The sequence below is a fragment of the Anas acuta genome, chromosome 4, assembly GCF_963932015.1.
Source record: "Anas acuta chromosome 4, bAnaAcu1.1, whole genome shotgun sequence".
NCBI classification, from domain to species: domain Eukaryota; kingdom Metazoa; phylum Chordata; class Aves; order Anseriformes; family Anatidae; genus Anas; species Anas acuta.
The window spans coordinates 60,938,214-60,958,392 of NC_088982.1; the positions used below are offsets into that span (position 1 = coordinate 60,938,214).

The 20,179-nt window shown below is 45.7% G+C and overlaps 1 protein-coding gene across 3 annotated transcripts in view; it reads right to left on the minus strand.

Annotated features, from left to right (window-relative positions):
• The window catches only part of SHROOM3 (shroom family member 3), a 144,365-nt gene that overhangs the window by 54,394 nt on the left and 69,792 nt on the right, over window positions 1–20,179 (minus strand). The window contains exon 2 of one of the 3 annotated variants that reach the window (XM_068679243.1): window positions 15,151–15,216. The exons of the other annotated variants lie outside the window; for them this stretch is intronic. Coding sequence (XP_068535344.1) covers window positions 15,151–15,152 — 2 coding nt within the window. The 5' untranslated portion in view covers window positions 15,153–15,216. The remainder of the gene's footprint in view (window positions 1–15,150; window positions 15,217–20,179) is intronic. 3 annotated transcript variants of the gene reach the window in all.

A 20,179-nucleotide genomic window follows, 5' to 3' on the forward strand; every position in this document is an offset into this window, starting at 1 on the left:
TCCAGCACAGCCCTCCACCTTGAGTAAATACGTGGTTGTGTTTGGACAGAACTTCTGATCAGCTTAATAGGCCAATGGATGTCACTGTTGCCCTACATAAACCAAAATGGGAAAGCAAAAAAATAGATAATTAAAACAAAATAAGAGGGTTACAAGAGAGGGTTCCCAAAGGCTTCCATTTCATACCCTCTAACCTGGTGTGCTGGTTAGGCTGGACAGCTTCACCAGGGGCTTCATAAGGACACACGTAACATATCGTATTGTTAACTGCAGAGATAAGGTCAGGCTAATAGCTATGTGTAAAAAAGGAAGGCTATTGCCAAGGCTAACAGAGATGCAGAATGGAAATCAGAGGCATCTGTGTACAGACAAGTAGGGCTTGCAGAGCAGGCAGGATACCAGTTTCTGCTCTGCTCCATGTACCACCACTTCTGCAAACTGCAGCAAAGTCAGAGGAAACATTGAGACATTGCCCCAAAGGCTGAAAATTGGGCTAGTTTTTATTTGTCCCTCTGCATTTTAAAAACCTACAGTACAAACTCATACATTTGGGATCTGAAAACAAGGACTTGGTCCTTTGAATCTGAAGCAGCCGTTCAGATACTTAGAAAATCCACACTCACAACTGAATGATTCTTGTCTTCGAGGCTTAAATAAAGGCAGATTTTCCCAAGCAGTTACCAGCGTCACGGTTCCTCCCATTTCACCAGTTCATTTGCGACTTCTCTGAAAACTCAGCAGCAAGAAGCATTTGCTGGTAAGTTTACTAAGGAGGATTCAGGCTCGTGCAGCATGACGCTCACTGCTAGGAGAAATTAGGTCACCGAGAGGCTACTGCAGTGACTGCCAGAGATGCAGCTGCCGTATTTCTAGGTCAGTGGTCACTTCCACGATAACGGCTTTATGAAGGTTTAACCAACAAATGGAGTTTTTGCTTGCATGTCCGTGTGCGAGTCAGTAGCCTAATGCGATGAGACACATCTAACATCTAACTTGCTGTTTAAATGTGGGGTAATTTATACTGAATTACTCAAAAATCTCAGGGAAACCAGTGGAGAGAAGCAGACCCACCAGAGCACAGAATGAAAGAAAAGTATGCCCCATCTTCATGTATTTGCTGTTCTAACACCTCCAGGGAAAGGTACATGTCCACAAACAGTCCCATAAATGCAGTACCTGGCCTCCGACTGTTTTAAATTTCAGCTGCTTTTTTGGGGTATCTGCAGAGCAAGCCAGCCATGGGGAAGGCTGCTTCTTACAACCTGTTGGTGAGTCCACGGCTTCTGTCCCGTGGACAAAAACTTCTGAAACATTAACCTATCCGATAAAGCTGTGAGTGCACTCCCACAGCTCAGGTTCTTTTAGGATACACTTCTAAATTGCATCATAACCTCTTTGGGCTCAGTTTCATATTTATTATACGTAGCGTGCCATGCCTACAAGCTCATGTTCCAGGTTTAACGTGCCCTCTTGGTTTGTTCTGCTTCAGAGTTGCTCTAGTTTGTGTGTTTTTGCTGCTGTTCTCTCTCCCACCCTCTCCATCAAACACACTAAAAGGCATTTAGCTTAACACTGAGTGAGGAGCACTCTCGTAATCTGCAGCTAAGTACTGCTTGCACAACTCTGACGTAAGCTCATGATGATGAGTGCCCCACCGCTTCTGTAGCTTTTGGCAGGATCCCAGTACCCTGACCACCAGGCACACAGTCACCATGAAGTCACCCAAAAATGGGGACACAAGTTTTGAACGGTGCCTGAGAAAACAAAGAAAAAGGCATCGAAAGATAGCGTGAAGCTTCAGATCCAGATCTAACTCTGCCCGAAGGTGGGAGCCGTGATCTCAGTTCCTGCTGTGTACACGGACCCTACCTCTGTGACAGGGGCTCAAGGCTACTGCAATTTGTTCCCTAAAAGGAAGAACACTATTTAAACAACAGGGAAAGGCAAGTGCCTGAGACTTGCCTGAATTTAACAGGTCTGGGCGCCAAAATGTACTTGCTATCCCTCAAAATCTTCTCGAGAGACTGTGCGATATGAAGGACAACCCACGTTCTCTCACACACAGTTCCACAAACAACTACAGTGCAAATCAACCAAACGGAAAAGGGAACCTCAACTGCACTGATTCAGCACTGGGAACGCAGTGCAGCTACTAACCATGGAAGTGAAAATCTCTAAGCTAGCAAAGGTAGATTCAGATCAGCACATTATCATCACCAGGTCTGCAGGCCAAGTACGTTCTTAAAATAGATCTGATGTGCCACCGACCAGCTGTGCAGAAGCACAGAATCGCATTACCCTGCTCTGCTCTCCAGCAATGAACCCAGTCTGAGACATTTCCAAGACGCTCATGAAATTATTTTTTTGTTACCCTACGAGCTCCCTTAGGAAAGTCTTCTTGCTCTCTCTCGGAATAGGCTGAGCTCTTTGAATTCTCTCCCATGAATAGGAATCCTGCGGGTTGCCTGTTTGTAATGAACAGGAACAAGCCTTTGGGAATGTCCGTGTCATGCACTGCTGCTAGTTACTGTTTGTACACGCTCCGAGGACACAGAGTATTCCACAGAACCATGACTCTGTCTTCCCCACCCTGTTATTAGTCCTCTATGAGACATCTCGCCAATTACTTCCTAAGATGAGAACTACACTTATCACACATGTAAAGGCACACTTAAATTAACCTCTATTTTTTTAACTTTCAAAACCTCCAGACCTAAATTTTAAGTCTCTACATTCCCTTATACAACTGAATAAAGTTTTGCTTCTCCTGTAAGAACCATGTCAGTATCTGCAAGTTAACAGGTCTCAAAAGCCTTCCCCTGGCCCTTATGAGTGCAGTGCCACGTATGAATCTCCCTGTGGTTTACACACCTGAACATGATGGATTTCACTGTTGCTGAAATTATGGAGAGAAACATTTGTTCAGCTATGTCTCCAGACTCTACTCCTGCAACGTGTATTATAAAGGCTTGTTCTTGCTCCTAGTGAGGTCAACATTACTTTGTGAAGCCTGGTTTGGATGCTTTCTTCACACGGGTGCTGTCCCAGGTGGTGCAGCAAAGTCTGGCTGCAAACAATTTCCTTCTCTTCTTCCTAGGCATCCTTTGTAAGAGCTGGCCCCAAGCTCTGAGCACCTTGCAGGTGCTCCAAATTGCCAAAGAAAAGCAAAGACGTGGCTAACACCCTGTAAAAAAAGGCTGAGGCTCAGTTCAGTGGAAGGCAACAATTTCCTTTAGCATCAATCTCTCAGGGGCATTGACAGGTCTTGCCGCTTTGTGCTGACTGATTTGCTCAACCCTTTTGCAGTGACAGGTTCAGAACCTCCCCTGCCATTTCCCATGGCTGTTATTCAGCCCCGTGTTCTGACAGAGGCAAAGCCCTCTGCTACGGTTGCCCCAGGAGCAGCTCAGCATCACAGCACTGATGCTGCGATGCCGTGATGTCAGGCATGCTGTGCTGTCAGGCAATTAAGCTCGTTAGCTTCCATCGCTAACAGAAATTGTGGCTTGTTTGCGTTGGAACGGGCCAGGCAGAGGAACTCGCACTTAACACATACGGTAAATAACAAAAATGAAGCACTCAAATCTCTAAGTGGGGGAGAATGACTCAATCTAGAGTCAAGTAGAACATCGAAAATCTTAGACATCTAAATAAAAATGCCTGGCTTTATGTATGTCTAAGCTGCAGTTCGTGTTGTTTTCCTTCGGATTGTCATGGATATTACGTTCATCTGAGAGCTCAGCCAGTTGTACGTCAATTCCCAAATACTTGGACCCCAAGAAAAGTAGTGTCATTTTATAAAGGTAAGACTGAATTATAAGCTATGGCATTGCTATAAAGCAAGGCTGCTCCACACCTGGCATCATTTGGTACTGATTGCTGTTTGGTGGAAACATGTAGCACCACCGTGGCTACTTCTGCATCTCTGGGAAGGCCAAGCAGATCATCTTCTAGAAGAAAGACTGTAAAGAAGACCCGGCTGTGCTGGGTCTCAAAACCAGATCTCCCTGCTGCTTCTCGTGCCTCAGCAAGCGACTGAGCCACATGCCCCCTGAACAAACACACCAACAGCACGGCAGCAAATACTGCGCACTTCACGTGGCTGCTGGTTAAACACTCAAAACGAGTGAACACAGGACTTGTCTGAGTGATCACCTGCAATCACCTCCCAATGTGCCGGGGTGCTGTCTCACCATCCGTGACGAGGTATTTGACAGCAGAAGCACACCACCACAATATGGAGACTGAGAAGCCTTTGCAGGACCGTGCACAAGGTAAATGAAGAAAGCAAACTGGCACATCGGCAGGACCATTCACACGTGGCTGCTGGTAGACTGGAACTGCTTCACAGAAAAATGCCATTTCCTATGCACTGCTGGCTGCCTCAGACCAACAGATTTAAGCCTGTGCTCACCTATACAGCTTCATGCTTAAAAGAAGAAGAAAATAACATAAACCTGGATGAGAGGCGACTGCAAAATTCAATGTCCCAGCTCACCACGTCCCTGAGCGTCCAGTCCCTTACAAAACAAGGCAGAGAGACAGAAGTAGCAGAAGAGAAATACCCGCAACGGGCACCAAAGGGAGCAAGATGAGGAAGCCACAACACAAGGCCTGCCGGGGAGCGCTCTGCAAAAGAACTGGTGTGCCCACGTGGGGCGCAAAACTCCAAATAAACTGTAAAAATCACCAAAACCCAAGCTCACTACACCCGCAGCGCTGGGGTACGCACCGTCGCGACGCAGTCCAGAAGGCCAGGATCTTCTTAAGCGCGTGCAGATTTGACTGCATCGTGAGGCTGCCGTCAGCGAGGAGGGTGAACGAAGCGCCTTCACCATCAGCGCTGCAGGTTGTGACGGGGAAGGTGAGGCTGCGCATGGGAAGGCAGGCCAGGGGCAGGAAGGAGAGGGAGCCAGCCTTGCTCACCCTTTTAACAGGCAGCCGCTAATGACAGAGCTCCAGTGGCCAGGAGTCAGACAGCCAGAGCTTGTACACTCACACTGCACTAATTGCAGTTGCTGCAGGCACTGAGCTGGTGAGACGAGAGTAAAAGAGAGCAAGGTGACTAAAACAGGAAAGGAAAAGCAGGAGGCATGTAAGAGTGAGCAGCTGACTTGTTTGTTCCCCCTTACAAAAGCAGCGCCACCCGTTATGAAGCTAACGGGAGGCCCCCGTGTCTTAGGGATCCCAAGCTGGCAGGTGCTCCAGCAGATCAGTGCAGCCTCACAGACTTGCACAGAGGAATGATGATTTGTCCCAGCCCCGCACTGACAATTTCTTCACGGCCTGAAATGTTCTAATTAATACCTAATTTTAAAAGCTGCTATTTCAGTTTCACGGCAGAGTCGCGGCTCCTCAGGAAATTATAATAAAAACAAACGGGGCAAGACAGCAGTTCTCACACCTTTTCTGGTTTTGATCAGCCAACCTGTGTGATCTCTTGATATTCACAAAGAGAGATTGGAAACAGATTTTACTGCCAGTTTCACAACCACACCTACAAGTGCTCCCAACCCAGCCCTTACATTGGGAACTAAAGGAGTTGGAGTTGGGTAAGAGCTTGGTCCTTCCTGGCTCCCATACTGCCTCCTCCAATATTGCCTCTTCTCCTCCAGCGATGAGAAGCAGTCCTGGGAAAGTCCCTTCCCTCCCTGCACAGAGCGATAGTGCGGTGCTGACAACTGGGGAAAAGCTGTTGTAACTCTGGTCCCTGTTCTCCTTTTCTGATGCTGCTTCTCACCTACACCAGAGGGGAAGAGAAAGAGATTGAAAAGGCAAGGAGCAGGATGTTGAAACTAGTAAGGGAAAAGAGAAACCACAGAGGAGAAATCCAGAGAAAGGAAGACAAGGGAATCCTGATGAGGAAAGGTCACCTTACGGCATCACACATGATAACCTTTCTGTGCATATTTGGTACCATCCTATCAAATTAAATCATTAATTTTCTCACCAGGGAAACCATAAAATGTTTATGAAAATGATTTCATTCCTTATTGAATTCTGAAGGTCACTGGCTCAGTTAGGGCCATCATGTACCATCCGCATTTAATCAAATGAGATTTTCCTGTAAGATGGGAGTTTTCAGCCGCTCCCCCTGTTCCAGAATCTGAAGCAAGCACAAATTGTTGGACATACAGGTCCTATAGATAGGCAAGTAGAAGCACTGCAAAATGTATAAAGACCTTCGAAAGGCAGGTGCCTAAATTCACGACCTGAGTTTCAAAAGTGCAAAGCGGTCTGCAGAACCCACTGACTTCAAGGAGCCCTGCTCAGGCTTTCAGGAATTTTGGAAAAGGAAAGGAGATAAGGATCCCTTTTTTACTGAAAGCTTGGCCTGTAGGGCTGGGCTGGGCTGGGCAACAGGGCTGAGCAAAATGAAAGTGCAAGCACATTGCAGGCTCGGCGCCGGAGCTCGCAGTAATCCAGCAGTTTAAAGTAATCCTCTGTGCTTGCTCGGGGGACCTTGCTGTGGGACAAGCGTGCTAATTTCCCCAAGCGAGCTCTGCCCTGCCCTCCCGCTGTCCTGCTACACCGTGTATTTGCTAATTCATGGCTATTTTCCCCTCCCCATACAAGGGCACTGTATCTGCTCACTGCATTAGTAACAGATCAGTCCACTCTGAGCCTAAGTAATGATGTGCTGAAATCCAAAATGCTTGCTTTAAAGAGCATAGAAGCAGCAGGGCAGTGCGCTCCTTTGATCTCCAACCTGCCCACACAGCTTCCTGCTCTCCTCCTTCCCTGATCACTGCTGATAGTCAACTCCTCGGGACATCACAAAGAATAGGCCATCATAAAACAGGAGGACCAGAAGCAAGGAAGGTACCAATAACCAAGGTACCAATAATTCCACTCCAGAAACAATACAGCTGCTCGACACCCCTAATTACAGCCAGCCAGGACACATTCAGAAGCCTGGTGCTGCAGACAGGAATGTTTTTAATTACATTGGTCCCTTGCCTGCCAGGTAGCCAGTTGCTCTGTCAAGTTACCCAGGTATGGTCCCTTCTCTTCATCGTACACATCTCTGAAGCTGCTAATGCTGAAAGCATCTGGATTAAAGATCACTGGGGACACTAACCATGGCCTTGCTAATAGTGCCCAACAAGACAGTTCACTGCACAGGAAGGGGAATGAAATGTGCTCTGGTTCTTGGCTCCAATTTGCCAGCTCCCATAAAACACGGGAGAAGAAGCAGGATCTGCCTCTGCCACGGGTTCAGTTCAGGTAAGCGGTGGTGCCAGTACTGGGCATTTCTCAGCACATGCTGCTCTTCAACGTTCACCAAGCCATCACTTCTATTATAAAGAGAAATCCTAAGAAGCAGTCGCAAAGGTAACCGTGATGTTGAAAATAAAGCATGGGTCTTGGCACACACAATGTGACTAGGAAATGCATTGTGCAACTCCAAGGAATTAAAGAAAGCCAGCTAACAACGAGTGAAGCAGAAGCACTCCAGCAGCTGAGAAGGCAGCACAATATTTTAAGGCAATGTAAACTTCAGTTCACTGCAACATAAAAGTTGTGCTTGGCTTCTTAACCTGAATTATTCTGCGTACCGAAAACATGAGCAAGCTCTGATTCAAATGCTTTTTATGGTAAGGAAGAGTCCATGATCTAGCACACATGCTGTGACATCTCTCTTTTAAGAGTGCATCCTACTCAGTGAGCACCTCTACCAGTCTCACCCAGCTGAGACTTTTTTATTGTTTTATGGATAAAGCATGGATTGTTATAAATACTGACAGTGTTCGAGTTTTGTAAGCACGCAGAAGACACAAGTTGTACAGAAACTGTGGCCAGCTGTGAAATGAAGCTGCAGTAATTAAAACACTACCAGCTACCCCCTTACTTTTAATCCTAAAGCAAAAGCATTCTCAGTACAGACTGAGAGCCAGCTGCGATAAACACATCTTGGGTTACCAGTGCCTTCCAGCGGGGCCCAAGTCCCTCGGAAATGCCTTTCATCTTGATCACCAGCCTTTCATGTCTACGGGACTCACTGCAGGAACAGCTCATCTCGGAGGATTTCACCAAAGATACTGACTTGGTGTCTTGAGAACCAGAGAACTTAGAGGGAAACTCGAATTATGCAACCTGTCATAGTTGAGAGTCTCCGTATTTCTAAAGAAAACAGCATTTCTTGGCTTTTTGATATGATGCCTTACTTCCAACACAACTTTTCACTCAGTTATCCCACAGGCAAAGTAGTTCACTCTTGTGCCAGCACTTAGGATCCTTTTGCAGGTCAGACCCGTTCCTACCCGTGATGCAGAACAGGAGCACGATCTTTCTTGCCAACCTTCTCCTGCACCCTATCAGCCTGAAAATGGAAAGAGCTATCAGCTTCTACTTCTGAATCCTAATTCAAGAGGGTGCTTGAAGCCAGTGCTGGCTGTTAAGCACGTGTCTGTGCTCTGTACGTGTGCTTCATTTGCAGCACGGACTGAAGTCCACAATAACAAGACACACACACGGGCTCAGGGTGACAGAGAGGCTTACGTGCTTTCCAGAACGCAGGAGGCTGAGGTGCCTGTCTGATGAGAGGCTGAACAAGACTGTGACCCTACTGTCTTGTACACAACTCTGCTCAGCAAATTGCGTTCGGCAGCCTCACAACCCATAACCAGATGGAAAAACATATTTTTCCTTCCAACAGATAATCAGATGTTTGCTGAGGGCACTGAAGTTCCCATCACACAGCCTGTTTTCTTCCTTCTGTGTCACAGCAAAACCCTGATCCTGTGGAGGCAAAATGGTTTGTGAGAGGAGGGCATCTCAGGGGCAAGATCTTGTTACTTCCAAAGATCAAAACCAGAGTTTTCTTTGGTCATTAGACCCCACATAAATCTTTCTCCTCTAGAAGTGTCTACCTGGGTGATGCATTTTGTTTAAAGCAGTGGTAGTGACAGATCTGCACAAGCTCCTTCTCCTCTTGGAAAGGTTTAGCAATAAAATGTGAAGCCTCACAATATCACATCAAAGAAATTCCCGACAAGTTCATAGGGCATCACAGCATGCAATTGCTGCTAATCTTTCTTTAGCAGCTTTCTTCAGCCTGATTACTGCCTTTGTGACAAAGTTCACACCTGGTAAGTTTCTGAGTTACCTGTCACAGACATTTTTTCTTATTTTTACAGCTAGTTTGGGGGAAAATAAAGGCAACGTGGCATTCATTGCTTCCAAGACAACTCAAGAAGGCACTTGTCCTCATGCTAATTCTGAAGTGCATGCCCAAAAGCTTCGCTCAAAGCGAGACTGTGATTCCTTCTGCAAGTATTCATACATAACTGATGCTGCATTAAAACCCCGTCTGTTAATTTGGCGTAATGTTAGCTACGAGCCTTCCTGTTTCCTGATGGCAGAGATGAAAGGCAAAGTCAACGTGTACAACAGGAGCCTGGCTGCTAAACGATCCTGGTCCAAAGTTTTCACGTGTTTCTAGGATGAAATGAAGTTTCCATCTAAAAAGAAATGTTTTGTTTTGAGTAGACAACCCCTCTGATGATGTCCTACCTCTTCTCTCAGGCAGGTAAACTGTGGTGAAAGTGTGATATATCTGTCCTGAAATCCTCACTTCAAAAGGTAGTAGGACAGCAAGTTACTAAGACTGGAAATATTATGGCTTTTAGTCTTCAAAATTCCTCATTTTTCTTCTTTTCTTTCCTTCTGGAAGGGTTGAGGGAACAGTTTCCACTAGGTCTGTCACAGAGATCCAGATGTGCTTTCTTGGTTTGCTGGCTGAGTCCTGGGCTGCCAGGAAGACCCAGCAACATAACCACTGACTCACTCAGTTATAGGAATACAATGCTTTCAAGAGTACAGATGCATGAAAATGCAAGTTCCCAGAACCTCGCGGAGGAAAACAGCCCATCTCCAACTTTGAGGATGTTCAGAACCAGTGTTTTGGTTCTGTTCCAGTGTTTTATGTAAGCCATTAAAGAAATGTGCCATGTGTGGAATAGTTTTGCAAAGGACCCGTGACAGAATATTTCTGAAGTTCAGAACTGAGGCCACCGTCTGAAGCTTTTTCATTTCTGCTGGAAGTGATGCTGGTCTTGGGAGCTGGGGCTGGGAGCAGAAATGTAGCGTGTCATCACTGAAGCCGGTGGATCGATGCTAGGAGACCTTTCAGCACAAGAAGTACAACAAAAACTACAAAAAATGACAGGAGAGTATTTGGAGTGGCCTGGATCTCCAAAGTCCAGATCAAGACCTTTCCAAAGGCCAGACATTCACTGTCTTATTATTCCCTGGTGCATACTGAGTTAGGGGAAATACACATGCCGTGCATACAGTTATTTCCCATTCACTCCAGAATAAATGAGAACAGAATCAGACTCCAAAGTAATTGCTTGAGAACTGTTAGTAAACGCTCTCTGTAAGGCTCTGTAAAGCCCTGAGCCACCCATCGTGCATGTGGTATTTATTTTAAGGGGATAAATAATGCAGGGTGGAAGAAAAAAATCCCACGCAGTCAACTCACAACATTCCAGAGTTATTTACCAGTGGCTTTTTTGTTTCTGTTGCCTTTTTTTTTTTTTTTTTTAACAGTTAAATAGTGTCCTGCTTGATTCATTAGTTTGGTCTCCAGTGAATAACTGGAGGTTTTTACACGTGTAGCAAAGATATCCCAAGATGTAATTGTAGGGATTTGTGTCACTTTGATAGCTGCTGTATGTACAGAGCTGGGGCTTGGGTTTTTACCCTCTTTTCCATTTTTTTTCCCTGTTGGTGAGAACCGAGGGAAGGCAGCAACAACCAATCCCATCATGGGCTCATTTGTCCTGCTGGTGTCTCTCACCCCACAGTGCATCTGATACATTTTTCAGCACATGCTAAAAAACTCCTCAAGCTGACCCTGCGGTGTGCAAGGTGCGGGCAGCGACTTCCCGACACTTCTCAGGACTTGCCATCGGGGGAATTCTCATGCCCCACCACCCACCCTGAGCAACCTTCACGACAAAACAAGGCTGAATGCCTTCAGAAATGATTCAGGTCAGAGCAAATGTTGCACATGTTTTATCACCCGGGAAACTCAGAAACTTTCCAAGAATGAAGTTATGGGAGCCCGGCAAGCCAGGGGGCTGCAATGCACTGTCTCTCGCAGACAACAAGGCCTCAGTGTCAAAGCAACAAGACCAAGGGCAGAGAGGGAGGAGGAGAAAGGCACTCTGAGAACCTGCAGGACACTGGTTACAAACAGGTGGCTGAATACTAAAGAAAGAGACACAGAGAGAACAAGCAGCAAGACACAGGCATGAATGGAATATATTTTACAGGCTGGTATGAGGAATTTAAGGAATTAAGAAGGTTCTTTCTTGTTTCCCAGCCTAGAAGAAATGTTCAGTCTTTAATTATCGCTCGTCTCGCTGATGGAACATAAATCCTCAAGAATTCCCTTCTGGGGGACTCCACAGTCTTTGACTTACCTGACACAGAGAAAGAATTTGATTTTGTGCCTGACGCTGCTGTCAGCAAATGAGAGAAGCTGCTGTTAGAGGTTTTAGCCTCCTTTGTTACTCTCAGTTTGAACAGTTTGAGGACTTCAGGCGGATTGGCATTAAACAAAAACGTCCAGTGTGCTTTTGCCCTAAATTCCAGGGTGCTATGCTGTGACAGGAGTGCTGGCTGTCACCTCTCTCTCCCCCTTCCTCCAGGACGTGGCCTCTCTAGCCAAGGGCTTGATCCTGCAGGGCTGTGTGTCCTGTCCCCCCACAGGTAATCCAGATCACTTCAGTGGATCTACTCACATTCTCAAAGCTGATCCTGATCTTAAAAGTTGGATCAAACCAGAATGTTTGGCGGCGCACAGGACTGAGCCACTGGGGAACCAGCGATTTCAGTAAGCCTTGCAGCTGGGTCTGCTGCTCACCCTCATGGCAGCACTGCAAGCAGACGGCACGCCTGCAGTGATCTGCCGGCACTTTGTGCTGCGTTAGAAACTCCTGATTGCAGGCAACGTGCCCTTTTACTTGGGCAGCCCAACAGAAATCCCCAGTAAGCAACAAACGTGGTGAAACTATGAGTGGAGCAATTTTCAGACTCTGGGACAGGTCAGAGCCAGACTGAAGTGTAAATCATGCATTTCTGGCTTACCTTTAACTATGCCAGTGCTTGTGCGTAAGGAAACCCTCATGACCTCCACGCTTGGAGCAGCTCACACTGAACTTATGGGGATTTGCTTGGGTTTCAAGAAAAATCTTTAGCTTGGGTTTCAAGAAAAATCTCCTTCTAATTCACCCTCATTTCTGTTGGAGAAACCCTAATGGGTTTAAAGACAATGTTAGATGGAAGATCTGTGGGGAGTTAAAGTCCCTGTTGTTTGTCCGCCTGCCTTTAATCTCCAGCAGTGCAGAATGTGTTTTGGTTTCTGCTCTGGACCTCTAGCTATTGTAACAAAACGCATGGGCTGGATTCTGCCCCATTTGCTCTGCCTGTTTCCTGCACCAGGGTCACAGGAATGTGACTGAGAATACATCTATCAGCTGGAGAGGAGCCTTCTCTTCGCATCTCTAAGGCCTAATGCAGTTTATGCACAGGATTTAAAGCAACTCACCCTGTTGTTCCTGTGCCCTCCGGCAATCCACATTCAATGCAGGAGCCAAGTTTTATAGCATAAACAAAGCAGGTTGCTAAATAATTGACCTGACAAACTGGTTGGAAAGGTTGTGCTTCCAATCTGGCAAAGAGGCAAGCTGGTCCCTTGACCTCAGGAACAAATCCGAGCCCTGGTTTCAGGGAACAGACATCACCTAATGCTCTGGGCCTACCAACATGCCAGGTGATACAGGTAGGTGGTCAGTATGTATGGCTCTTACATGTCCTGGGACAGGACATCAGGAACCCTGTTTGGCTTAGCCTTAGACACAAAGGCTAGCAGTCAAGTAATTCTTTCTTTCTTTTTTTTTTTTTTTTTTTTGATGTACCACCTCCTTCCAGCACGAGCTACATTTGCTTTGTTCAGCCAACAAGCAACCACAACAGCTATTGTACCGTGCTCTTCATCTCCCTGAGGGGAAGCCAGAGTGGCAGTGCACTGAAAAACAAGAGTCTGTTCATCAGGTTTTTTTTTTTGCTTGGCGAATCTGTCTTTGAACACTAGCCCCTGAGAGCAAATGTGTGTAAGGAACCTGAAATGTGACAGCATGAACTCGGGGCTCACAGAAGGTTTACAGTGGAGCTGTTTTCATTAAAAAGATAAGATCCTTCAGAATTCCTGGGCAGCTTATGGTAACGTTGAACCCTTATTCATTCTTAAAAAAAGCAGTTTGTTACAAAATCTCATAAGCACACACACACAAGGGCAAGTTAGATGAAAGATGTCTGCCTGTTAAGTTTCCTGACAGAAGATATTTTAATGACTCTGAAATTAAAGTGAGATCCCCTTACATACACTTTAATGATGAAAAAATAATGCTTAGCTCTTGCCCTGGTCTTTTCTTTAGGAAAAGGCAAAGCACACACCCAGTGCCGGCCAGGAGATGCATGGCAGAGCTGGGAATAGAATGGGGTCTCACATGTCTGATCCTAAGCACATAACCAGTGTATAGCAGAGGAAAGCTGCCAGCATCAGTTATGCCACCTCTGGCCATTGCAGAACTGTAGCTACTGGTGATTGTCACCTTACAACACTTCTCACAAAATTTCCATTTTCAGAAGCGTTATTAATAACAGCTAGAGCTAGCTGATGTCCTGCTGATGAAAAAACAATCTCGGAAGAAATTACTTTTTTCTCAAAAGCAAATGCTTTCTTCATACCACCAACCTGTTGATGCAGATGGGATTAAGAGAACGCAGCTCAGTGCATAAACACACAGGAAAGCTCATGACTTTCTGCTGAGTGTTGCTTTGAGATCGAACCTCACATACCCAATAGGCACAAGTGATACCGTACCTTCACAGAGAGCTGCATTTCTCCTTGATGAGATTATTAAAATGGCATCTCTTTATTTATTTGTGAATTCTTTGTAAATCTTTGGAAATTACATGGAAAGTGTGATTGTCATAAAAATGTGACCATCTCATTTGCTTCTTGTTACAGTAGAGAAACAGGCAGAATCTCACAGAGGATGGAAAACATTTGGTACAGCCCTTCTATTGCACAAGACAAATCTCTGCAACAGTCACGACTGCAATGGCCTCTTCCAGAGCATCTCTCGGGTCAATACTGCTGCTCTGCCACACAGCGCTTCTCCAATCCAAACTCAAATACTCCACACTAAAAGTCACTACCAAAATTAATGTATTTGGGCCAAGTAACTGCGTGCTCTAACATCACGGGCAGGACACTTGTAGAGCAAATAAACACGATCTACTCAATCAGCCCTGGAGGCTGCAGGGCCACAAGGATGGCCGTAATGCCCTCTGGGCTGATGAGGCCCGCCTGATACCACAGGGCATACCTGGAGACTTCTGCTGCCTCAAGGCCTGACTCTGCCTTTTGCTCTGCTTTTATGGCAGTAAGCACCCTGGGTTCCTAACCCACAGCAGGGCTCCTTGGAAGTACAATAATGCAGGTAACAACCAGCAATAATTACAAGCCGGTGTCACGATTCCAAGGCCAATGCAGTATCCAGCACTTCACTGCCTCCAGCTCACACAAAGGGGATTGCTTGTTTGTTTTTTAAAAAGTGTCGTCTCAGTTCCCTCATTTGAGCTACCTGTTTTCAACAAAGCATCGCAGGACTAGAACTGATCAAGCATCCACTGGATAGGGATCAGGTTATGAAGGTGACCACGAGACTTTTGGAAAAAAAAGATGTAGGACACTGCAAAGGAGCTGATCCAACCTACCATCTGCTAAAGCAGAAATTCAGGGTCAGTCATTAATGCCAAATAAAGCTGACATTGCTGGGCCTTTCTCTCCGTGATTTGAACAGCACGTTAGCTCCTCAGAATGTCCGTTTGTCAGAGGCTCAGACAAAACTGGGACAAGGAACAAAGCACCTTTCACCCCAGAGCATGTTGTGGGTCAGAAGGTCAGAAGACAGCTCCCATTAACCTTGTGACTGCTGCTGAAAAGCTCAGGGCCCTGAAAAATACTCCTCTGCCCATCTCCAGGGACGGGAGGTGGCTATGGCAAGGCTGGGAAGAACAAACCTGAGTATGGGCAGCATTGAGCAGTTTAGGCCTGCAAGCTTTACTCACATGGGTAATCCTTATTGTCTGATTAGTCCCACTGCAGTCATGAGGGGAGGGGGTGCCCATGTAAACCTGCAGAAGGAGGAGAAGAGGCCTTAGCAATGGAAAATGTGCTGAGACATACGCGGCGGTAGCTTTGCAGCCCCTTCTTCCATTGTGCCTATTCTGCTTTCCCCAGTCTATCCCTTTGTTTTTCCTCTCGTGTCCACGTCAATAAGGCAAAAGCCCTTGGAAAGAATTGCCAGTGGCTTCATGGTGGCCCACATGCATCGCAGGCTGGACGTGCTGTGTGCAGTATGCGCACACAAGGGATGTAAAGAAACAGGAACACCATTTGGAGAGGCTGGGAGGAACATGTTACAGGAAAACCTGTTTTCATGAGATGTCCCAGCTTGGTGTTACAGATCCATCAGCCTCTCAGGCTGTTCAGCACTCTCAGGGGCGGTCCAGCAATTAATGTTGTCTCCCTAAACACATGTAGAAGAGGCTCTTAATTCCCTACTTCCACCAAAGTCTTACCTGCAGCCTGCTTTAAGTGACCAGCTGCACTTCTGCAGGTAAAGCGTGCAGCATACAAAAAATATAAAAGATTTGGACATCATTGCAGAGCAAAACTGAACTCCTTGTTCCTCAGCGTTTCTTCCCCTTCTCTTGTCTCCTTATAGAAGCACACAAAACAACCAGGGCTTTCTTTGGGCTTCCTATGAAGCAATGCACGCGCGCACGCCCACACACACCCATTCCCATACCATGAGCTGTAAAATGGCTTCCGGCCCTATGCCTTATGATTTATCTTCAACTTCAAACAAACAGAGAGATATATAAAGGATGGTTCAAAGCTGTGGTTCCCTGAGATCTCCTCCATGGCAGAAATGCTTCGTGGTTGAGCAGCAGGCCAACCCTACAGTGTATTCCTTACCTCTTGTGAAGCAGAGAGGTAAGGAAGTGACAGCATCCTGCCAGCTACACCGAGTTTGAATGCTGCATCTCACCACCGACAGCAAGGTCCTGCTATACAAGGCACCCTCCCTTATAACACGTGTCTTCCTGCTCCTGGGTGTGCAGGGCTGAGCAGAGCTGGGGGCTCCCACAGCCTGGCTGGGAAGGAGAAGAGTGGAGCATTCGATCCTGTTTTAGCCTCAAAATACTCATTCCTGGGTGACCGAGGCTGAGGAAGGCAATATTTTTCTCTTGTCAAGAAGCATTTCTTCTCGCCACCTACTTAGCAGGAAAATCTTCTGGGTTGCGGTTACAACAACCAGGTCAAAGTACAAAGACATTCCTCTGAAAATTAGAGAGAAAGGCTTCATTTTTTCCTTTTAATTGACGTTTCATACCTTCAGCAGTGCAATGTATTTTGCGAAGTGCTTTGCACATGGTAATTAAGCCTCATAACACCCCTCACCTATAGGAAGGCCAGCCGCACACTCTGCACAGACGGAGAAATGCAAATACACAAAAGTAAACATCTTGCCTCTCGTCTCACAGTGGTTACGTGGCACAGCCAGAAAGGAAACCCAGGCATCCTGGCCCCTAACACTTGAGCTCATCTCCCCCTAACAACCATGAAAAAAGGAGAAAACTCATTTCTACTCAGTGGTGATGATCTGGTTCCTACCCTACTGCCCTCCTACCAGCCAGCCCTGCAAGCACAGGGGCAGAGAGCAGAGGGCACGGAGACCACTGTCCCTTCAGCTCTGCAGGTTTATATCAGATTGATAAGAGAAAGAGGCTGTCAGTTTGCAGGCTGGCCAGCCTGCAGGTTCCTCTGCAACTCTAGGGCCCACTTACCATCACAAGCTTGTTTATGGACTAAGCAAGTGCTTCTCTGAGCAGTAGATTCCTTTTTAGTCATGGCACTTGTCTGTGAGCAATGGGAACTTCTACAGGTCTTGCTTTTTCGTGGGGAGCCACCATTTATCTTTCTCCTTCAGCAGTTTCATGCAGCCTGACACAGACCAAACGGGCTTATGCTTTCTCTGAGCATTAAGCTCCTACGTTGTTTCTATGAAAAATGCAGTACAGAAGGAAGAATGCTGACTTGTATTGTCCTCCAGGTTAAATGGACATCACTTCACCCAAGTCACAACGTTTCCGTCCCTTTTTCTATGAGAGAACCGGCCCAGTGGCGTATGTTTGCATTGCTAAGCTGCACTCCACTCCATCTTTGCTCCCAGCCAATGCCTACACAAAGCAAAACACCAAGTTGCACAAAGTTGCCCCAAGAGCAAGCAGCTACCCATCATTATAGCAATCCAACAGGAGTCTGAAATGGCACACCTAGTAATCAGACTTTATACACCGCAACTCCAGGCTTTTATTTTAATGCTTTATATTGGGGAAGGCCATACTGCTGACTTTTTAAAAGCAGATAAAGTAGGTTAATTATTCTTTCCTTAAGCTTCCAAGGTGATTAGAGCTGGGTAAACAGTGAAAAATAACACCAGCTGTCTTAGTCCTAGATTGAAATGATGCTAAGTGCTGATGGCTCATGTTTTTCTTTGCCCCTGAACAGTCCCACAAAGGCTCTTTGCAAAGCACCAAATACGAGATTGGGAGGAGGGGTGACATTCCCTGACATCTTTGTATGCACCTTGCTAGTAATCCAGGAAGCAAAATGGGACAAAGTCCCAGTCCCCATGTCTCTCCAAGTCTGCTAACTCAGAAGCAACAGCACCCAGAGATCTAAGAGACCGTGCCCCAGCTCACAACCTGAAAATAGTCGTGGTCTGAAAAAGGTTAGTCCAGAATATCTGTTAGGATCTCTTAAAAAAAGAGATCATGTTATGAAATATCAGCATCTGCTTCCATGTTGTTGAAGGGACGAGGCGAAAGGCAACATTCACTGAACACATCTGGTTGTTCTGAAATTGCTTATTCAGCTCTAAGAGGTTTAATTCCTTCAACATAAGTTCTTAAACCTGTTCAGCGAATTCCGCCTCTTCTACACAGACATGACCATCCTTCCTTCCTGAGAAATTGATTTCTCATGTCAGTTTGTATTTATGGTCAATAAATGTCCAGAGCTGAAGTTGCTGGTATTTGTTTCTAGAGAGGGAGGACCCTTGCTGCCTCAACTCCAGACCTAGAGCAATACCACTTGCTCTTGTATTTAACAATATCAAGAAGCTTGTGCCCATAAAACAATTATCTGCAGAAAAGAAGGAAAAAAAAAAAAACACACACAAAAAAAACTAGGAGATTCCAAAACGGTGTGTCTGAAGGCTTAATGGGTTGATTTATGAGTCCGGATCCCTCCCACTGTGGCTCAAAGTAAATGTTCAGTTATGATGTTGTCAAGGGCTGGCTGATCATTTCCTGCTTTTGTCAGCTTTCCAAAAAGGAGCAGCCGCTGTTCCTCTTCCAGAAGCACAGCCTCTCTGATAAGAATAACTTGAAAAAACAAGATGAGTTCAAACTCCACTAGCACTAATCCATCATTAGGCCCAAACTCCTTTTTGTTAGATCATGTAAAAAAGGCAAGGGCAACAGAGCTAAACAGCATGGAATAAAAGTGTTTGGAATTGAATATGAGAAGTGCTGTGTTTGCATTTGGTCTGTGAAAAGCTCGACTCTGACCTGACACTAGCAGCCGATCTGGCAGTCTTCAGTAAGGTTGTGGCACAGGGACTTCAGGTATGCTAGGAGCTGAGGAGAAACATCAGGCACCTTGGAGGTTTTAGCATGTGGAAGCAGCAAAATGCCTTTGTTCTCTCTATAAATTTCTTGGTGATGATAAGAGAGCAGCTCTAGTTCCAGAGCGTGGGAGAGCATGACCTGTGAATAAAATTTTTCCTACTCTCAGTTGGACATAAGGGAGGCATATCCTAGGATGCGACAGTTGTAAAAAGCCAAAGGACTGCTGGTTTCAAGCTCTAAATGGTTAAAGGAAGAAATGGGAAATGTCATAATGGCTGAGCCAAGATGCATTTGTGCAAGACCTTCCAGCACGAAAGCTGCTTTTAGATGTCCCAGGGAACCTCGAAGGTCCACAAATTTACCAGCATCGGCCAAGAGGCACTTAGATGTGTAAATAAAGTAACTGCACTTAGCCCTGGGTCCCAGCATGTAACCCTGCAGAGGAACAAACTTTGTCAGCTCTGATAAGGACATAGGCTGCTTACACAAAGGCGAGTGTTTTGTGGCCCCACAGACGGCATGTTATGAACAGCAACAAAATCTGTATGTGGTTTAAGGGCACTAACCTGGTGTGGTAGATAGCAGGTCTGAGGTGGGTAATCTGACCCTACAGTAATCCTAATCTACCACCACCCAAGTTTGGTTTGGATGTGCGATGTGCACGTGAGTATTTGGGGGGAACCTACTGGTGACTTTTAAGAATTCCTGCTAGTTAGTACAGAAACGTCCTTGGAAATCGTTATGTGTAGTGTTCCTCAAGCAGAGATGACAAAACCAATGTATAGGCTCTAAAAACAGGAGAGAATTTAAGCCAGTGCTCGTTTATGAGTCACAGAAAATACTGCATATGATAAACAATGTAAGAACAAAAATCACAACTGAAGTGACACCACTAGAGCATAAGGAATACAAAGGGATGAATAAACTAGGACAAAGGACCTGAGACATAAGAGATGTTGCAGAAGTGTGTGAAATGGTACAGACCAAGCTGGTATAGCTCTTGCTAACCTTTCCAAAGAGAAATCACCATAAGTAAAATTTGGAAAAAAAAAAGAAAAAGAAAAAAAAGAAACACACAAAAAACCTCTTTTTTTCTATAATCCCCAAGTATCCAAGAAACGGAACTTGCCACTGCACAACAATATTGGGAAAAAAAAAATCCTAAAAAAAATAATGCAAGACTGAAATAAGACTCAAAGAACTAGTCTTCAGGGCACACTGTTTGCCAGGTACCTTACTGAAAGGAGCCAGTGCTGTGTACTCTGCAGCTCATTTTGTTAAGTGACAAAACACTAGATTAAAAGGAACGCTGACTTTTTCAGAAAGGGTCATTCATATGTTGCTAAAATACTATCAACCTTCAAAATGGTTTGTGTTTTAGATGCTCTCTGTTATG